Source organism: Stenella coeruleoalba (genome assembly GCF_951394435.1).
Source record: "Stenella coeruleoalba genome assembly, chromosome: 21".
Lineage (NCBI taxonomy): Eukaryota > Metazoa > Chordata > Mammalia > Artiodactyla > Delphinidae > Stenella > Stenella coeruleoalba.
This window is the reverse complement of record NC_137167.1, coordinates 30,555,774-30,573,071: the sequence shown is the minus strand read 5'-3', so window position 1 is coordinate 30,573,071 and position 17,298 is coordinate 30,555,774. Positions and strand designations below refer to the sequence as shown.

Sequence of the window (17,298 nt, the reverse complement as noted above, 5' to 3'; positions counted from 1 at the left end):
CACATAACTATTGAGAGAGAGTGTGGTGAACTGATTAAGCTCGTGGACTCTGGAGCATTTCTGCTTGGGTTTGAATCTCACGTTTCTGTTTATGATCTGTATGAATTTGGGTAAGTGATTTATTTCTTTGTGGCTCAGTTTCCTTATCAGTAGAGTGGGAATAACTGTATCTCCCTTATAAGTTTGTTGTGAAAACTATATGCGTTAACATAAAGCCTTTAGAACAGTGCCTGACACAATAAACCACACTTAATTTATAATTATTACTTTGTATTTCAGAATCATGGTATAATTCCACTGGAAAAAGAATAGTTCTAATTTTAGAATTATAATATCTTGAAATAGAGCCTCAGGAAATAAGAAGTAAGTTGTCTGTGGCGATCCAAAAGCTGTGCTTATGAATTAATCTCCAAACATTCATCATTTATCTTTCTTGGACCCAGGTGTAAGTATTAACGCTTTGCTGCAATCACGGCTCACGTTCGTCAGTTTCCAGAACGGTGATGCCTTTCTCAATGGTACGTTGAACCCTTTTAACTTTTATCGACTACTTCCCTTCCCCACCCACAAGAACAACTTTCTATTTCCGTTTAACTGAAAGGCATTCACGGCATCCTTCCAGGAGTGTGCCTCCTCTATTACGTGAGAAATGGCTGTGCAAACGTTTCTGTGCCGTTTTAATGATATGCTCAGCATTTCTTCATGTTTTTCTGCCAAACGTGCTCTGAATTATTTTTCGTACCGTGTCTTCTCCATTATTTAGCAGTGTTCCTCAAGGTTGGTAACCATGCACTTCACTTCATTCTTCTGCTTGGTCATGGCATAGATCTGTATACTTTAGGGTGTGTCCTGTACGAAAAAGGAGCTTGCGATACTTTGGGGACTGACGTACTGAAATAACTTCTCCACTATGAATCCTGAAAGAACTAGGCCAATAGCCCAAGGAATTATATAATTTTTTTTTTTTTTTTAGCTTGAAGGGACCTTAGAGATCACTTTTTCCAGATCTTTCATGTTACAAATTAAGAAACTGAGTCCCGGTATGTTAGTAGTAGAGCCAGAATCACAACCGATTCCTCCCACCTGGCAAGCCCAGCGCTTTTTCAGCACTACCTACTGCTTCTTGCACTGAGTCATTTATTTTCCAGGTGACTTCTGCATATGATGATGATGATGATGATGATGATGATAATGATGATGATGATGTGTGTGTGTGTGTGTGTGTGTGTGTGTGTGTGTGTGTGTGTGTGTCTTTTAGGACTTTATAGCTTTACCAGGTTACAGAAACAAATTTATTCAACAGAGAAGAAAGAAGAGAGACAAATTCAAGGGAGAATTTTCTCTTCCTATTGCCTTAATGTTGTTGTTAAGGGAAAAACTGGAATACTGAAAACAAGAGAAGATTTTAGGGAATGTAGAAATCATCCCATCAAACTCTTCTGGAAGAATCTTTCCTGGTCTCCACATTGGGGATGATTATCTCGTCTACCCGGTTGTCCGTGGGGCGCTGAGACGGTGCGGGTGTGTAATGTGTGTTTAACGTATGGGGGGCGGGGAAGGGCGTTTGCACGTGGCTCGCCCGGGCCTGAGCAGGGAGGGGAGGGGAGGGGAGGGGGCCCGTGGAGGGGGGCGCGGCGGGAACCGCGAGGCCACAGCCAGTCACCCGCGGCGCAGGTGGGAAGAGGGAGGGGTCTGCGCGGCAGCCGCGGAGCCGGGAGCCCCGGGAGCCGGCGAGGCTGGGAGGGGCGAGGCCGTCACTCGCCGCGGCGCGCGGAGCAGGGGAGGCGCGCGGAGCCCTTGGCCCCGGGCTGCGCCGGCCGCTTGCGCTCCGGAGGGGCCGCAGCGAAGGCGGACGCGGCGCCATGGGTGAGTGAGGCTCGGCCTCGGGGGCGGGTGTGGCGGGAAGAAAGTGGGTGTCGGTCGGCCCCGGACTGCGTCCCTCCTCGCCTCCCCCGTCCGTCTGTGGACTTTTCCCGGGCGCCGGGGGGGGGGGACGGGCGCGGCCCGGGGGTCGCCGCGCGTGAGCGGCCCGGGGTCGGATAAGGAGAGTCGGGGGGCGGGGTGGCTGTCCCCACGTGTGCCACGTTTCAGTGTGCGGTTCGGCGAGCAAGTTGAGACGGGGCTCGAGGAGTGGCGACGTCGTGCACTTTCCATTCGCCCAGGTTTGCGTGCGGGAAGGCGCTGGGACGAGGCGAGTTGGGGACCCTTTCCAGCCCGCGCCTCAGCGGGCCGCCACCGCGGCACAAAAGGCTTGACGTGGAGGCTGAAGGCCAACCTGCCTCCAGCAGAGCTGGGCCGGTGGCGAGGGACGCGGGCTGTCCGTCCCGGCCCGGGTCCCCGGGCGCTGGGGCGCGCGCCGCTCCGCTCAAGTTTCTAGACGGGGTCCGCCCGCTTCAGAGCTGAGCTGCTGCGGCTGCAATGGCCCGGGGAATGTGGGTGGGCGGAGGGGGACCGGGTGTGAACCCGTCGGACCGAGCGGAGCCCGAGGAGGCGGCGTCCCACGAGAAGGCTTGGGAGCCGAGCAGGGCGCGGGGTCCGGAGAGCAGGCGTCACGCGCCCTGCAGAGGCGGCGCGGCCCGTCCCGGAGGCCGGAGAGAGCCCGGCCGTGCCGCCGCTCACGGTTACGGATCAGCGACCCCCCGGCAGCCCGGCTGGCTAGTCGACGCCAGCGTTCTCGTTTCTTCGCGTCCCAGCGCGTTACGCCCCTCCCCCGGCCTCTCGCTTGTCCTTTGTTGTCAGGGATTTCTTCCAGGGTACAGGAGGCCTTTGGGATTGACGTGCTCGGGTGGAAATTCCTAAGTTCCCACAGGCTCGAGGGTTAGGGGACGCTTTGACTGCTAATCGGTGCAGTTCATAGACGCTGGCCAACTTGGAAGAAAGGAAAAAAGAGAGAGCCGAGGACATTTTTGCCTGTGAATGTTAATTGTGGTCAAGACATGTATAGTCTCTTGCGTGATTCTGGAGAAGTTTTAGAAAGACCCATTTTTAGGGCCTTTGAATAAAATAGTGTTGCAGATGATCTGCAGGAAGAACTGTCTTTAAAAGTTTTCTGAAACGGAAGGAATATTTTCAAGTTAAAAAGGAAAGATAAAACATTTTCCCAAGTATGGCAGAATGAGTTTCAGGCTCTTCCTTCCTTCCTTCCTTCCTTCCTCCCTCCCTCCCTCCCTCTCTCTCCCTCCCTCCCTCCCTCTCTCCCTTCTTTCTTGCCTTTCTTTCTAAATACAGGGGCATATAAACTCCTGTTAGACTAGCACATAGAGGGAAAAAGCTCTCATAAATGGAAAACCAAAGTAATTGACTTACATAACCCATTCATTTTACTAAAAACTTTTAAGATGCTATTTGGATCCAACATAAAGTCTCTAGAAAGAATGACATTTTTGCCTTGTAACCGTAAGCTTGAGTGGACTATCTATCAAGGGGTAAAGTACACATAATTTTGCAGTTAATTATTTCTCTAGGTTGCATTTCCAAACTATAATGAAAACAGTTGGTCTTGGCTTTTACCTCAATGTCCTCGGGTGAATTACACACGATCCCAGGTTACAGGAGAGTGTTCTCCGGACAGGGGGTGGAGTCAGCACCTGAGCTCTTCTGCTAATCCTGAGCTTGAAGACTTCTCTGTCCTACCTGTAAACGGACAGATACCTAAAATTTGTCTCTTCCTTTTTCTGCCGGGAGTGGACTACCTTTTCCTACTGTAATCAAGGTCACTAAAAACTCGTGTAGGGGTCAGATGGCTAGTAGGAGAGAGTGGGTAGAGGAAGCAGGTGAGAACCCAGAGGTCAGGGAAGTAGAGAAAGGAACAAGTGGGTGGCTCTAGGGTGAGAGCATGAGGCCAGCACTCAGGACAGTGACCCAGACACGCGGTCCACAAATAGGAAAGCCAAGGAAGGAGCCGAGGGGGGCCGATGAGAGAAAGAAGGAAGGAAATCTGTCCAGAAACTAGAGAGAAAACACTTGGTCACTTAAGGTCCTCTCTCTCTTCTTCTTTTCATTTACTTGTGAAAAACACATTACTTAGAACTTCTTTTATTTAGAGGTAGTAGGGGGGTGAGGGTTTAGCATTGGAGTCCAAATTGCTAGGATAAAGGGGAAAGCAGTGTAGCAGAATGCCTGACTATGCCAGCAAGCTGAATCCATCTTTTTCTGGTGTCATGACAACTGAAATTTATCATTTGAAAAAAGGAAGATGGTGCTATGGGAGTGAATATAGCAATCAATTCTTGCTTGACTCAGAAGAAGAAATCCATACTCTAGCATCGTGGAAGAATGAGAGTAATTGGTTAATCAAATATTCTGAATAATTGATAGTTATTTATAATGCACAAGGCTAATCCTCAAAAAAAAGAAGTTATTTGCGAAGTAGGCAAATTGAGATTTTGGGATCCCTTGCTTCCTTCCTTTCATGTATTTTCTTTCCTCAGTGATGCCTTCAGCTAATCTAGGTATGCAACAGGCTTTCCCTCTGCACCTAAATTTTGCTCTCGAGAAAGGATGTGATGAAGCATTTCATACTGAAAAAATGCAGGACTGACTCCTTGCTAAGAATATTTATATTTTAGCTGCAAGGTTAACTTTAACCCACATGGTCTCTAATTATGTAATTCCAGGCTCCAGTGTGAGATGGGTGGGGGGATATTTTATATTTCTCCTCTAACCATGTCACTTACGTAGTTCCTTGTTTTATCTAAAAGGTGATGTTGGACATTATTTAGTTCATTATTTAGATATTATCATGGAAAGTTTCATGGAGGGAGTGGTATTGAACCTGGTGATATTTGGATGGATGTGAAGGATTCGGGAAGAGGTGTTCTAGGTAGAATAATGGGCCCCTAACCCAAAGCAGGAAGGAATTTGGGGGAGCGGAGCAGTAAGACATGGACCTGGGTTGACCAGATGGGACTTGATTTTGGAGAGCCTTCAAAAGCAACCAGAGGAATTTAGAATTTATGTAAGAGGAAATAGAGAATCATGGAATGTTCTTGAGCAAAGAAGAATTGTAATGAACTTGGTGTTTAAGGAAGATAAATTGAGCAATGTTGTTTAAGACACAGGATAAATTGGAGAGGACAGAACCAGTTGTCACAGTAATCCTGAAATGACATGGTACATGTGTAGTTCAGTCCTAGTGGAAGAGTGGCGATAGTGGAAATGGAGGGGAAAAAAGATAGATGAATGATATTTCTAATGAAAAGTCTATAAAATTAGGAAATTAATAAAGAAGAGAACGAATAAGAGGTATTTTCTGGAGATTTGAAACCTTGAGGATTGGGGATATAGTAGGTCCCTTGATAGATTATTTAAAGGATAAAACAGATGGTTTCTTTTCGGGATGCTTTGGACAGAAGATTAATTTCATTTTTGAAGTGTTAGTTCAAAAATGATGGCTAGACATCTAAAGACGAATGTTAGTAGATTGGAAACATACAGTGAGAAATTAATCAGAGGGCAAGAGCAAGAAGGAAAATAAAAGTTAGAAGGTCACCAATCTTTGTTTTGGTAAGAGGTATATCCATATAATATATGAATTATCTGTTCGGAGGCAGGAGTATAGGGAGGTGGGTCGAGGGAAGGGGAAGGAGGATAAACACTGTTCGCTGGAAGAGAAACATCAACTACATAATGTGTATCAATGCCCTAAAATTAGAACAGTGAAATGTGACATCTTTAACATTCCGTGTTAGATCTAGGAGTCGGGAAATTTTGACAAGAGGAGAACATCAGACAGAAATATTTTGCTGTCATTCAATTTCAGTCAAAATGGACTTAGTTAAGGATCTGTAAAATTATTTGCAAACTTAGGCCAAGAATAATGAGACGTGGTATTGTCTTGAACTCAACTTCGTTTTTTCAGGAAAATATGACCCCTAGAGGCAGTTGGCAACAAGGGACAGAGAGCCAGGATATGAAGTAGGAGAAGCAAATGATGGTCTTTGGGTGATTATGCAAATCCTGGGGATCCCGTTTCCTCTTCTGTTTGATGAGAGGTTGGGCATGATTCTGTACGTTTATGTAGCTCAGATCTTGATTCAGTAAGACTTAGAGGAAAAAACATGGAAAAAGATAAGCGCGAGCTCTTTCCATTAAACAAATCAAGAACATGTTAAAGATGCTGGACTACTGGGCAAAACTTTTTAAGGGTCAGTTGGCCTCTAGTACGTTATATTCCCTAGAAAATTATAAACGTCTGATAGTCTGAACCTGAGCAGAGAAAGATTAATGTTCTGGTTATCTTCACTGCATAATAACTGTCTCCATAACTAGTTAATTCAAACAACAGTTTGTTACTATCTCTCATGGCTCTGTGGACTGACTGCTGAGCGGTTCTCATTTGAGGTCTCCTGCCTTGCAGTTGTGTACCTGCTGGGGGTTCAGGCATCTGAAGACGTGATTGGGCTGGTCGTCTAACGTAGCTCCCACCTGTAGCTGACAGCATGCTGGCTGTCGGCTGGGACTTCAGGTGGGGTTGCCTCCAAGTGGCTTGGACTTTTCACAACATGGTGACTGGGTTCCAAGAGGGAACAGCCCTAGAAAAGTGTTCCAAGAAAAAATCCGGCAGACGCTGCAAGGCCTCTTATAACCTAGAGCATCTTAGGTCCCCATACGTCACTTCAGCTGTATTCTCATGGTCACAAAAATCATTCAGGACAGTCAAGTTCAAGAGGAGGGGCATTAGACCCCCTTCCTCCTGATTCCAGGAGAGAAGGAGGGAAGGAACTGAGGTAGGCAGCTGCTTGATCTCGTTCCTAGAAGAGATGTAAGTGTGTTTCACAGTAGAGACATCCTCAGGCTTGCAACTGAAAATCTGATACAAGTTCTCTGAAACACATATGGTAAAGCATTGAAACTTTAGTTAGAACTATGAAGAAGTCCAGATAGTCACACTAAAGTTTCACAGTGAAACATTTGAGTGGAAATTCATGCCTGGGTGGAAATGTGTTAGTAAAATGCCGGGATAAGCTCTACTCAGAATAATTTCAAATACGATCAACTAATATTTCTTATTTTCATTTAAATTTGAAGTTTCTAAGGCTATTGTAAATTACTGTTTCTTTTACTTAAATTTGAGTTTATGTTATAAATTGGAAGGTAGGTCAATTAGCATAAATCCTTTATTCAATATCCTCTTGTCACAATAAACTAAATGTTTTGTAGTGAACTAACTGTTCAGAAGCTTGCTTTATTTTTCAAAAACGTGTTAACTGTACAAAATACGTAATTGGAATTGGTATGGTGCAACTAAAAGTAAGTGTAGTCTTAACTGTACTTACTTTTTGAAAGATATGTTTCTAAATTAAACATGTAAGATTGTTTATTAAATCTTGAAATGTAAATCTCATTTTGTTATTTTTAACGGGAAAGAGTCAGAGCTGTCATTTATGATACAAAAATATAGGTCTTTCTCCTAGACAGTCGAAAAACAAAGAAAAATTAGGGTAAATGAGATGGGTTTAAAGTCAGGGACGGAATTAGTTTCAACCTAGAAACTTAGAGGCCTTAAAAAAGAATTAGATTCTGTTTCAACCTGACTGATTTGAGGTCATTCTATTTTCAACTGTTTGACAAGAGGTGAGGAAATGAGGGTAGATGATATGAAGCCACATACTTCGTGCACAGTAGTCATGATGTGGCAGACACACAAAGCCCACATCTCAACGAGAAATAAAGGCCTGACCTATATAACCAGTGGAACCGGAATAATGCCTGAGGAGTTCAGAAGGCACTATGGCATGGAGTTAAATTCTTCTTTAGTTTGTTAAGATGACCTGTCAGAATAGTCACTCACTACCTCCTCTACAAGGTACGAGATCTACCCAAACTGTATAATGATAGCACAATAAATATCTCTTGCCGTTTCTGTAAGACTTCTTTTTCTAGAACCTCCACGTTTATTGTCCACATAGAATAACTTAGAGAATACGTTCAGTACTAATTGCTGGGTCCCACTGCCAGGATTCAAATTCAGAAGGTTTGGGCTTGACCGGTGGGCCTTCAGTTCTAACGTGGTTCAGCCAGTGTTGAGGATGAAGCCTCGGACACGCTTCGGGAATTGGCTCTTCCAGAAAGCCGCTGTCCCCCATCAAGCTGGCTGAGCGCCGGGACAGCTGCTACTCATCACTTGTGTCCTGTCGAGACTTAACCTGATGAAGCCTCTGTCTAGTTGCCCTTTCCTTCCTTACCAGTCACTTCTTAGCCTTAGGATGGGGTGATGCTCTCCAGAGTTTACTGAAACTCTCCCTCTGAAAATTACTAATGATTTCCCGTCTCATGGTTCCAAGTGTAACTTATGTGCGCATAACTCCCGAAGCCGTGTCCCTGGGCTCCAGTGTCGGCTGTCTCCCCCCAGCCGTCCCTCTAGTGCTTCAGCCTCAACGCCTGCAAAACGGAGTTCCTCCTGCCAGGATCTGACTGGTTCCGTCTTCTCTTCCTTTGCCCTCTTCCTCCTCTTTCTTTTTCTTGATGACTCGAATAGACCTGGCCTTGTTGAGCAAACGTCATTAGCCCTCTGGCCGTCCACACTCTCTTGTCCCGTGTCATTGCAGTTGCTTTCCGCCAGCCCCTCACCCGCTCCAGCCTGGACCTTAGTGGTCTTTTCAGTGCCAGTTACTTCCCCGCTTTGGTCTCCTCCTAGTCACCCCCATGTGATGATCAAGACACCCCACTCAAGCACAGCTCTTAATCGCGTCGCTGTCCTCCCCAACTTCATTTCCTGCTCTTAGCGCTCATGCATTTTATCCCTTAACCGAAAGAAACTACAAATTAATTTCATCTACTCACCCTCAGCCTTTTCTTACCTCCAACTATTTGATCATGCTCGTTTTTATTACTCTGTGGCAGGTCCTTTATTTCCCAGTGGAAATACAAAACTATTCTCAGCTTAAATATATTTCCTGCATGAAAAATGTCCACTATCTGCCCAGCTTAGTGTTTTCCAAAGCGTGGGATATATGCTAGTGAAATGCAAAGTATTCTTTTTTAAATGTTCGACAAATGAGTTATGATAATGCTTCTTTTTATTTTTTAATATTTATTTATTTCTTTGGTTGTGCCGGGTCTTAGTTGCGGCAGGCGGGCTCCTTAGTTGTGGCATGCAAACTCTTAATTGCGGCATGCATGTGGGATCTACTTCCCTGAGCAGGGATCGAACCTGGGCCCCCCGCACTGGAAGCGCAGAGTCTGAACCACTGCGCCACCAGGGAAGTCCGCGGTATTTTTATTTTATATACTTCACAAATACTTCTACACTATTTAACATGTGCCGTGCACTATTTACAATGCTTTATAAGTACTTAGTAGTTTAACCTTCCAAACAATCCTATGATGTGTGTTATTATCATCATCTTCATTTTTACACAGAGAGGTTTAAATAGTTTGCTCAAGGTAACCTAGCTAGTAAACAGTCAAGAGGGATTCTGCACTGAGGCCCTCTGGCTCCAGAGGCTCTATGTTATACCACCTTCCCATTTTCGGTGGTTCAAGGACATGGCATTAAATAAAGTTGAATGTTACAGTGATAAAGTTATGCTCTTCTCAATATTCTTTCAATTCTTTTGATTAAGTCAAAAAGAAATCCTAGTTTAGTGTTACTGGTTATATTCATTTCGCAGCAATACCTTAACAGATCTCCCTTTACATAATACAGGCATCCAGGTTTAAATAAACTGAGAGGTGAAATGGTACTCAAGTCAAAAAAAGGTCGATACTTAAAGAGTATCGATGATATTTCAGAGAGTTCCCCTTTTTAATAAAGAGAGGGCAGGACCTAGACTTCGAGCCTTTGGTAATCATTGTTTTTAAAATAAGAAATACTGACTTTCTATTTAAGGTAGAGATTTAAAGTTTCATTTAAAATATATTTTAGTAAAAATGTAAATTGTGTTTTAAAATACCAAGTAAAGGAGAATAATGATGATACTTAAATATGGGACAAACCATATACCTGGAGGCAATTTTGGTCTGTAGAAGTAGTTAAAATATAAGTATTTCAGGAAATTTTTATCCTAATTTATCCACTAATTAGCCACGGAACTTGGGCACTTTTGTCACTCAATTTATAATTGGCGGGGCTTCAATTTATAATTGGTGGGGATAAAACCAACAATATTTATCTTACAGGGATGCTTCTAGAAAAAAAGATGGGTATTTGAAAAAACTTTGAATGTAATAAATGCTGAGTAAAGTATTCTATTTTTACACATTGCTAGGAGAATCTGGTATGGTAAAAACCATGACTATGGGGCACAAATGGCTGGAATTTGGTAAGCACTGCATCTAATGAAAGTCTGCCTTTTCTGTGCACTCTCAGTGCCTTACTTCTACATCTGTGACGCTTAATTGTGAATGTGTATTTTCTCCCCCATTATTTGAGGCCACGTCCAGATTCTGAAGACGGCACCTTCCAGTTAATTGGCATAAACACAGCAAACACTCTCACCCTTAAGCTGTTTGTCTAACACTGTTTACCTCACTAACTTAGTAGAAAGTTACAGAAATACAGCATTTGACTCTTACTGATGAAAACTGTATTTAGAATTAGTCATGGCAGGAGACAGGAAAGAAGGCAGAACTGTGGAATGACAGGGTTAGGGCTGTGGTCCTGGGAGGGTTTCAGCACCGGGCCAAAGGCCTCAATGAGATGGGAAACATGAAGGCAAACAGCCCTAGAAGAATCCTCTGAAAACAGACGAGACAGAGTTAGTTCGACTGCAGGAGAGTCCAAGGAGGACAGCGTTTTGAGAAACCAGGAACCTGCCTCATCTAGCCCAACAGAAGGAAGAATAGAGGAATGACATTCCTTTTGCATCGACGGAAAAATCCGTCGATGCAAAGCCCATTGAAGTTACAGTACTTTTAATAAAGGGGTGAAGATACAAACCTGCTCTCATGGAGCAGATTTCAAGGACTAAAAAGAAGAGAGAGGACAGAAGGAAGAAGGGGGAAGAGGAAGGAGAGAGAGAGAAAGAAAGGATTTGGGTGGATCCAGGGTCAAAGAAGATTTTTATCAGGTAGAAAAGAACTGCAAGAATTCCTTCATATTTTAAGAAAAGGGGAGTGACCTCAGGGAGAGGCATAAACCACTGATGCCTTGGAATGTCAGGATCCCTGGGCAACGTCGTACAGAGCGATTAATCACAGGAACTATTTGGTACTACTTAAACAGGGTTTTTAAAGTAAAAAATTATATATATTTTGTCTATAAAAATGATGCCATTTGAGGATTCTTTTTAAACTTTATTTTTGGCTTCATTGGGTCTTCATTGCTGCGCACGGGCTTTCTTTAGTTGCGGTGAGCGGGGGCTACTCTTCGTTGTGGTGCGCGGGCTTCTCCTTGCGGTGGCTTCTCTTGTTGCGGAGCATGGGCTCTAGGTGCGCGGGCTTCAGTAGTTGTGGCTTGCAGGCTCTGTAGTTGTGGCTCGCAGGCTCTAGATGCATGGGCTCAGTAGTTGTGGCGCACGGGCTTAGTTGCTCCGCGGCATGTGGAATCTTCCCGGACCAGGGCTTGAACCCGTGTCCCCTGCATTGGCAGGTGCATTCTTAACCACTGTGCCACCAGGGAAGCCCAGGATTTCGTATTTCCAGAAATTACCTCAGGCTTCGTTAGGCTACATTGCTCACATGGAATTCATTATATATCATTATTAATATATCATTAATAAGTGAGAGAACTGGTTGATCTATTTTAACATGTAGGTTTGTATTCCTTATCCTGGTAGGATCCTGAACTTTTGAAGTATGTGGCTATGTGTGTGTGTGTGTGTGTGTGTGTGTGTGTGTGTGTGTGTGTGTGTGTGTGTGTGTGTGTGGTGGGGGGCGGTTCTTGTTCCTGCATTTTCTTTGATTTGTTTAATTTTTATGTGTGTGAGTACACAGTAGTGTCCTGTGAGGTTGTTATAATTAAAAAGGAATCATTTTGCAAGTGTTAGAACTGGTTTTTTAACCATCAGCAACGTTCTCTGCTGGTGAGAAGTAGCACCATGGTTATGTCCTAGTCTATGAGTCCCAAACAGACACTATTTAAAAAAGAAATATTGGGGCATAAAGAAGGAGGTGACATATGAGAATATAAAATAAAGTATAAAATATAAAGATAAAATATAATTCACTGCTGGCTAATTCCATCTGGGTGTAATATTTTCTTTTAGTAGAAAAACTATGTAAAAGGGAAATGCTGAAATGGAATTGCATTTTCAAAAAATGCTGAATGCTAAATACGCAGTAATATTTATTTCAGTAGACATTTTCTATTGAGATAAGTCAGCTATCTACTTCAGCCTAGATTTGAAGCACAGGTAACAGACATCGGGTATGAAGGGAGTTTTCTGCAGCCCTGTGTCAGTTTTTCTACTAGATAGTACAACAAGGACAAAAATTCATTATGAGGTGCTACATATATGTGTGACAAAGACCCATTATTGTCACTGTTTTACACATTCTTTCCTTCCTAAAGGAAGATTTACAAAGAAGAGTACAATTTTGTTTAATTATAGATGAGAGAGTAAACTCAGGGTGACAAGTCTCTAGAGAAGAAAAATCCAGAGCAACTATTAATATAAGTGCATCATTTGTAAGTAATTGGTTCCTTAGGTATAAATGAAGTAGTGATCACTAGAAAAATTAGTGTTATTAGTTTCAGTCATTTCACAGCAATTACCTTAATAAACGTCCCTTTACGTAACATGATAAATACATCCTGTTTAAATAAACTGGGAGGTAGAGTGATACTCTCAAAGGAGGTAAAAAGAATTAAAAATACCAGTGATAGCTCATATATCTCATTGAATCATATTAAAGTCATCGTTGTGGCAGAATCATTGTACCTAAGGCCACCAACACTTCCATAGTAAAATAATACGGTGTATTATATACTTGAAGTTATTAGAGAGTAGATCTGAAGCTTCTCACCATAATAGAGAGCTAACTATGTGAGGTGATGGATGTGTTAATGAACTTAATTGTGGTCATTGTTCACAACGTATGCACATGTCATCATGTTGTGTACTTTACATATATACAATTTTGTTTGTCAGTTATACCTCATTAAAGCTGAAAAAATGTAAGAAAGTGAAAAACTAAATTAGAAAAGAGTACTCCTCCCAAAACAAGCAGACTCTTCGATGTATTTTCTTTTCTTTTCTTTGGCTCCGCTGCTCAGAATGCAGAGTCTTAGTTGTCCGACCAGCGATTGAACCCGTGCCCCCTGCTTATCTACTGGACCGCCAGGGAAGTCCCTTAAGTATATTTTAATATTGATTTGACTGAACAAGTATTTCTTTTTTTTTTTTTTAATTTATTTAATTAATTTATTTTTGGCTGCATTGGGTCTTTGTTGCTGCGTGTGGGCTTTCTCTAGTTGCGGCCAACGGGGGCCACTCGTTGCCATGCGCAGGCTTCTCACTGTGGTAGCTTCTCTTGCTGCGGAGCGTGGGCTCTGGGCACGTGGGCTTCAGTAGTTGTGGCTCGTGGGCTCAGTAGCTGTGGCTCACGGGCTCTAGAGCGCAGGCTCAGTCGTTGTGACGCACGGGCTTAGTTGCTCCGCGGCATGTGGGATCTTCCCGGACTAGGGCTCGAACCCATGTCCCCTGCACTGGCAGGCGGATTCTCAACCACTGCGCCACCAGGGAAGCCCTGAACAAGTATTTCTTAAGGATCAACCACATGCCTGCCCTTCTACACATAATGACAGTGAAGGACGCAGACTATAATTTCTGCTCCAAAAGGATTTATGTATTAATTGGGAGATAAAAAACTCACCCACACACAGAAAACTATTTGATAAAATTAGATAATGGAGATCTAGACTAAATAATAATTGCTAAAAAAAGCTATTGGTCCAGAATGGAAGAGACCAGTGGAAGCTGCAGTCATCAGGGAGGTTTTCTGAATAAGGGAGGGACCTTGAAGAGAACCTGGACTTTCTGTGAATCTGTCAAAAGGTAGGGTGGGAGTAGGTCGGCGTAACCCAGGAGGAGCAGAGGTGCAAAGCCGTGGAGGTGGGGTGAGTGTGCCCTGGGGCCCACCTGAATCTGCTTCCCCTCCAGCTGCCTTGCATGAAGGCTCCTGACCTTTCCACGCTCCGTGACCTCTGGACTGGGCCGTGGGGTGCCACCCTGGTAGAAGTCTGCCTCTGCCGTTCAGGCTATCTGTGTACTTCAGTTTCTAGTTGGCCTCTGCATGCATTATTCCTGCCAGTCCTGTTCATGTATAGACTACACCCTCAGCTCTTTTGTCCTCTTACTCTGTTCCCCCAGATCTTACCAGCGTGTTGGCCCACGTGGGCATCCCTTTCAAGACTAGTCATTTCCATCCCCATACCGCCCTCAACCCTGGCTCTCCCAACTCACCCCTGGATTCTGTCCTTAAGTGGGATTTACTGACTATGTCAATTAAAACCAGTGTCATGCTTAGAGCATCAGTAACATTGCACAACACCAGAGGGTGTGATTCCCATCGCACTCTATGTGCCCCGAGGGCTTCCTGTTGGGTAGAACACGTGGGAATGGTGCCCGGCGGTGGGCAGAGTAGGGTCTGCTAGTCACAGCATCAACCTTTGTGCTCTCACTCTGTTTCTCCAACTCTGACCCTTCTCACTGGCCTCCTAGAGCCCTGACAGCCTCATTTGCTTTCCCTCTGCTCCAGCCCATCGTTATTTCCCTTCTCTCAGGCATGGCCCAGAGCCCCGACCACTCTGTTGCAAATCTTCTTAACTCCCTTGATCTTTTGTCCCGGAACCTGGATTATTGCAGCACAGATGGGAGGAAGCCTTCATGCAAGGACTGAGAAAACGGTGCTAGTGCATGATCATGCAGTTGTAGCGTCTCAGCCAGGGAGTGATAAAGAAATTAGCAGATTTTGTTACAGATGAAGCAGAAAGGAAGGAAATGTGAGAGATAATGAAAAGAAAAACTATCTTTTTGTCTGTTGAAATACCAACCAGAAGAAATTGTGTTCTGATGAAAGAGAGGAAGAAGCCATCAAGGATGAGCATAAACAGACTGAAAATATTCACAGTTCAGGCAGTTGCCAATTAACTGTATATATCAGATCCCAAGTTACTAAATAAGAGGGTGATCTGGTATGACTCCTGTCAACCCAGGGATTCAGGATTGCTGTGTTGATCTACTTGTCCAGAGGGATGTTCTGTTACGTCCTGCTACCTACGTGGTCCTCCCTGGAAACTGTGCAAGATGACAAACTTTCCGGATGAAAGAGTATATTTTACTAAGGTTATGCAATTGGCTTCGCTCGCTATCTAAATAGAACCTTCAAACAAGCTCTTAAGATCAAATTTCCTATTGACTGTGTGATATAATCAGAAATTTATAAAATTTGACTCAGATGTAAAGCCATCCACTTAATTACAAATGAAATAACTTAATTCTACATATTTAATTACAGATTATAACAATGGACAATTATACTGTTCAAGCTAAGTTGAAAAATTAGAAATTTGAAACTTTAGGTATCAAAGAATGCGATATAGTTAAGTATTGATAATGACAGATTACCGACAGTTTTTTTATCCCCAATTATTTAGCATTATGCAATATTCTCTCCTTTTTCCTATTTTTTATATTTAATATGCATGATTTGAGATGAAGGGCAAAGAAGAAAGACCCTTTTTCTTAACACTTTAGATTTCACATTCTTACTTGTAGGTCTCCCTAATTTTGGGGCTCCCTTCTGTTTCCCTTCTTTTTTGCCACTCTGGTTTTTTTTCTGTTTCTTGCTTTTGCTTGGCTTTTAAAGTTCCAAATGATGAATATTTGAAGAAGGCTATATCCTTGGGGTTGAAAGACTCATTCAGTTCCCCCGCACCGTCTTCTATGTAAGGGACTGACCCAAAGCAACGTAATTAAAATAAAACACCGTATAATTAAAACAATGCATTCTGGATAGGTGAATTAAAAAAAAAACACTAATTGGATATCTGTAATGATGTCTTTTCATTTTCCACTGAAGGTTTCTTAAATTAATATGTGCTGCTACAGGCAGGTGAATCTCTAGATTCCGATGTGTACAGGGAGTGTCTCTCTATCCCTGATTGCTCAATAGGTCCAGCAGGCATGCCTCTGGTCTTCCAGTTCCTGCACGGACTGCAGAATCGAGGTGCAAGTAGCTGTTTGCTCTCGAGTCCAGCCAGTCCTTCTGTTTTCTCGGTCACTGGCTTTCTTCTTCTGTCCCAGTGGCTGTAGCTCACTGTTTATTTTTTGGGTGTTTAGTATGAGAAAACATCTAGTCTTTGATCATTGACAACAAGTGAGAGCAATGAGCATGCCCATCACGGTACATTGGGTATAATCTTTGGCTGTTAGGCTCTTGGCTGGTTTGCTGCACTTTACTGTCCTGAAAGTTTGAGAAATCTGACTGCTTTGTTGGTTGTTGTTTCCCTATTCTTATTAACACTTGCCAAACCTTTTGTCAGGCATCTTTAGAACCATGACAGCTTCTAGGTCAAATTTCAGTTTTGATCCCTGCATCTTTAGAAGTAAAACTAAGAACTAAAATAGCCATTTCCTCCCAGTGATTGCAGTGGAGGCTGATTAAGCTGCCTGCTGGTTTTTGGAGTCATAGTAACAAGTCCTACTTACTATCTTTTAAGAATCTCAATTAAGTTTCTTTAGTCTTCGAATATCTAACGACAAAAAGTTTAATTTCCTAGGGAAAATGAATATGTTCTTTTCTTGGAGAACAACACCATAGAGTTAATTAAGCATTCCTTTCAAAGGTTTATTTGTGAACTAAGCTAGAAATTATTTGCCCTCCTTTTTTTTTTTTTCTAGTTTTCATAATTAGGCTTTCAGTGGACTTAATCTTTTAATTTTAAAATGATTAATTGCCAAGTTGTTGGGTACCATTGCTTGGGTTACAAAGATAAACATACCCGGCGATAACAAGAAGTTCATTGAACTTGCTACAGTAACAGCAAATACTCAGGTTTAATTTTCAACGAAGACTCAGGACATGTTGAACTTGACAGTGTTATCTTGAGAGGAGCTATAGTTATTTTATTTTTCTAGGGAAAAGGTAGATTTGGGGAGTAATTAATTTTTTGGTATTAAATTCTACTATGATATAGTAGCATGCCTCTTTGGAGGCATAGAATTACAAAGTTTAGACTTTTCCCAGATGGGTTAATGGTGGAAAAAAAGGTTAAGTTCTTTTACTTTTTAAATCAACTTGAAAAGAATTTTGTATTCTCCAATTCATTGATTTCCAGGTGAATCTGAACAAATCAACCTTCCCTGGCAAAGTCATGGCACTTTGTTTGCATTTTTTGATTTAGAAAAGTCT

General features: G+C 42.9%; 1 protein-coding gene across 1 annotated transcript in view; it reads left to right on the top strand.

Annotated features, from left to right (window-relative positions):
• The first annotated feature begins 1,690 nt into the window (after positions 1-1,690).
• The window catches only part of GPM6A (glycoprotein M6A), a 249,101-nt gene continuing 233,493 nt past the window's right edge, over positions 1,691-17,298 (top strand). The window contains exon 1 of the mRNA XM_079908933.1: positions 1,691-1,866. Coding sequence (XP_079765059.1) covers positions 1,863-1,866 — 4 coding nt within the window. The 5' untranslated portion in view covers positions 1,691-1,862. The remainder of the gene's footprint in view (positions 1,867-17,298) is intronic.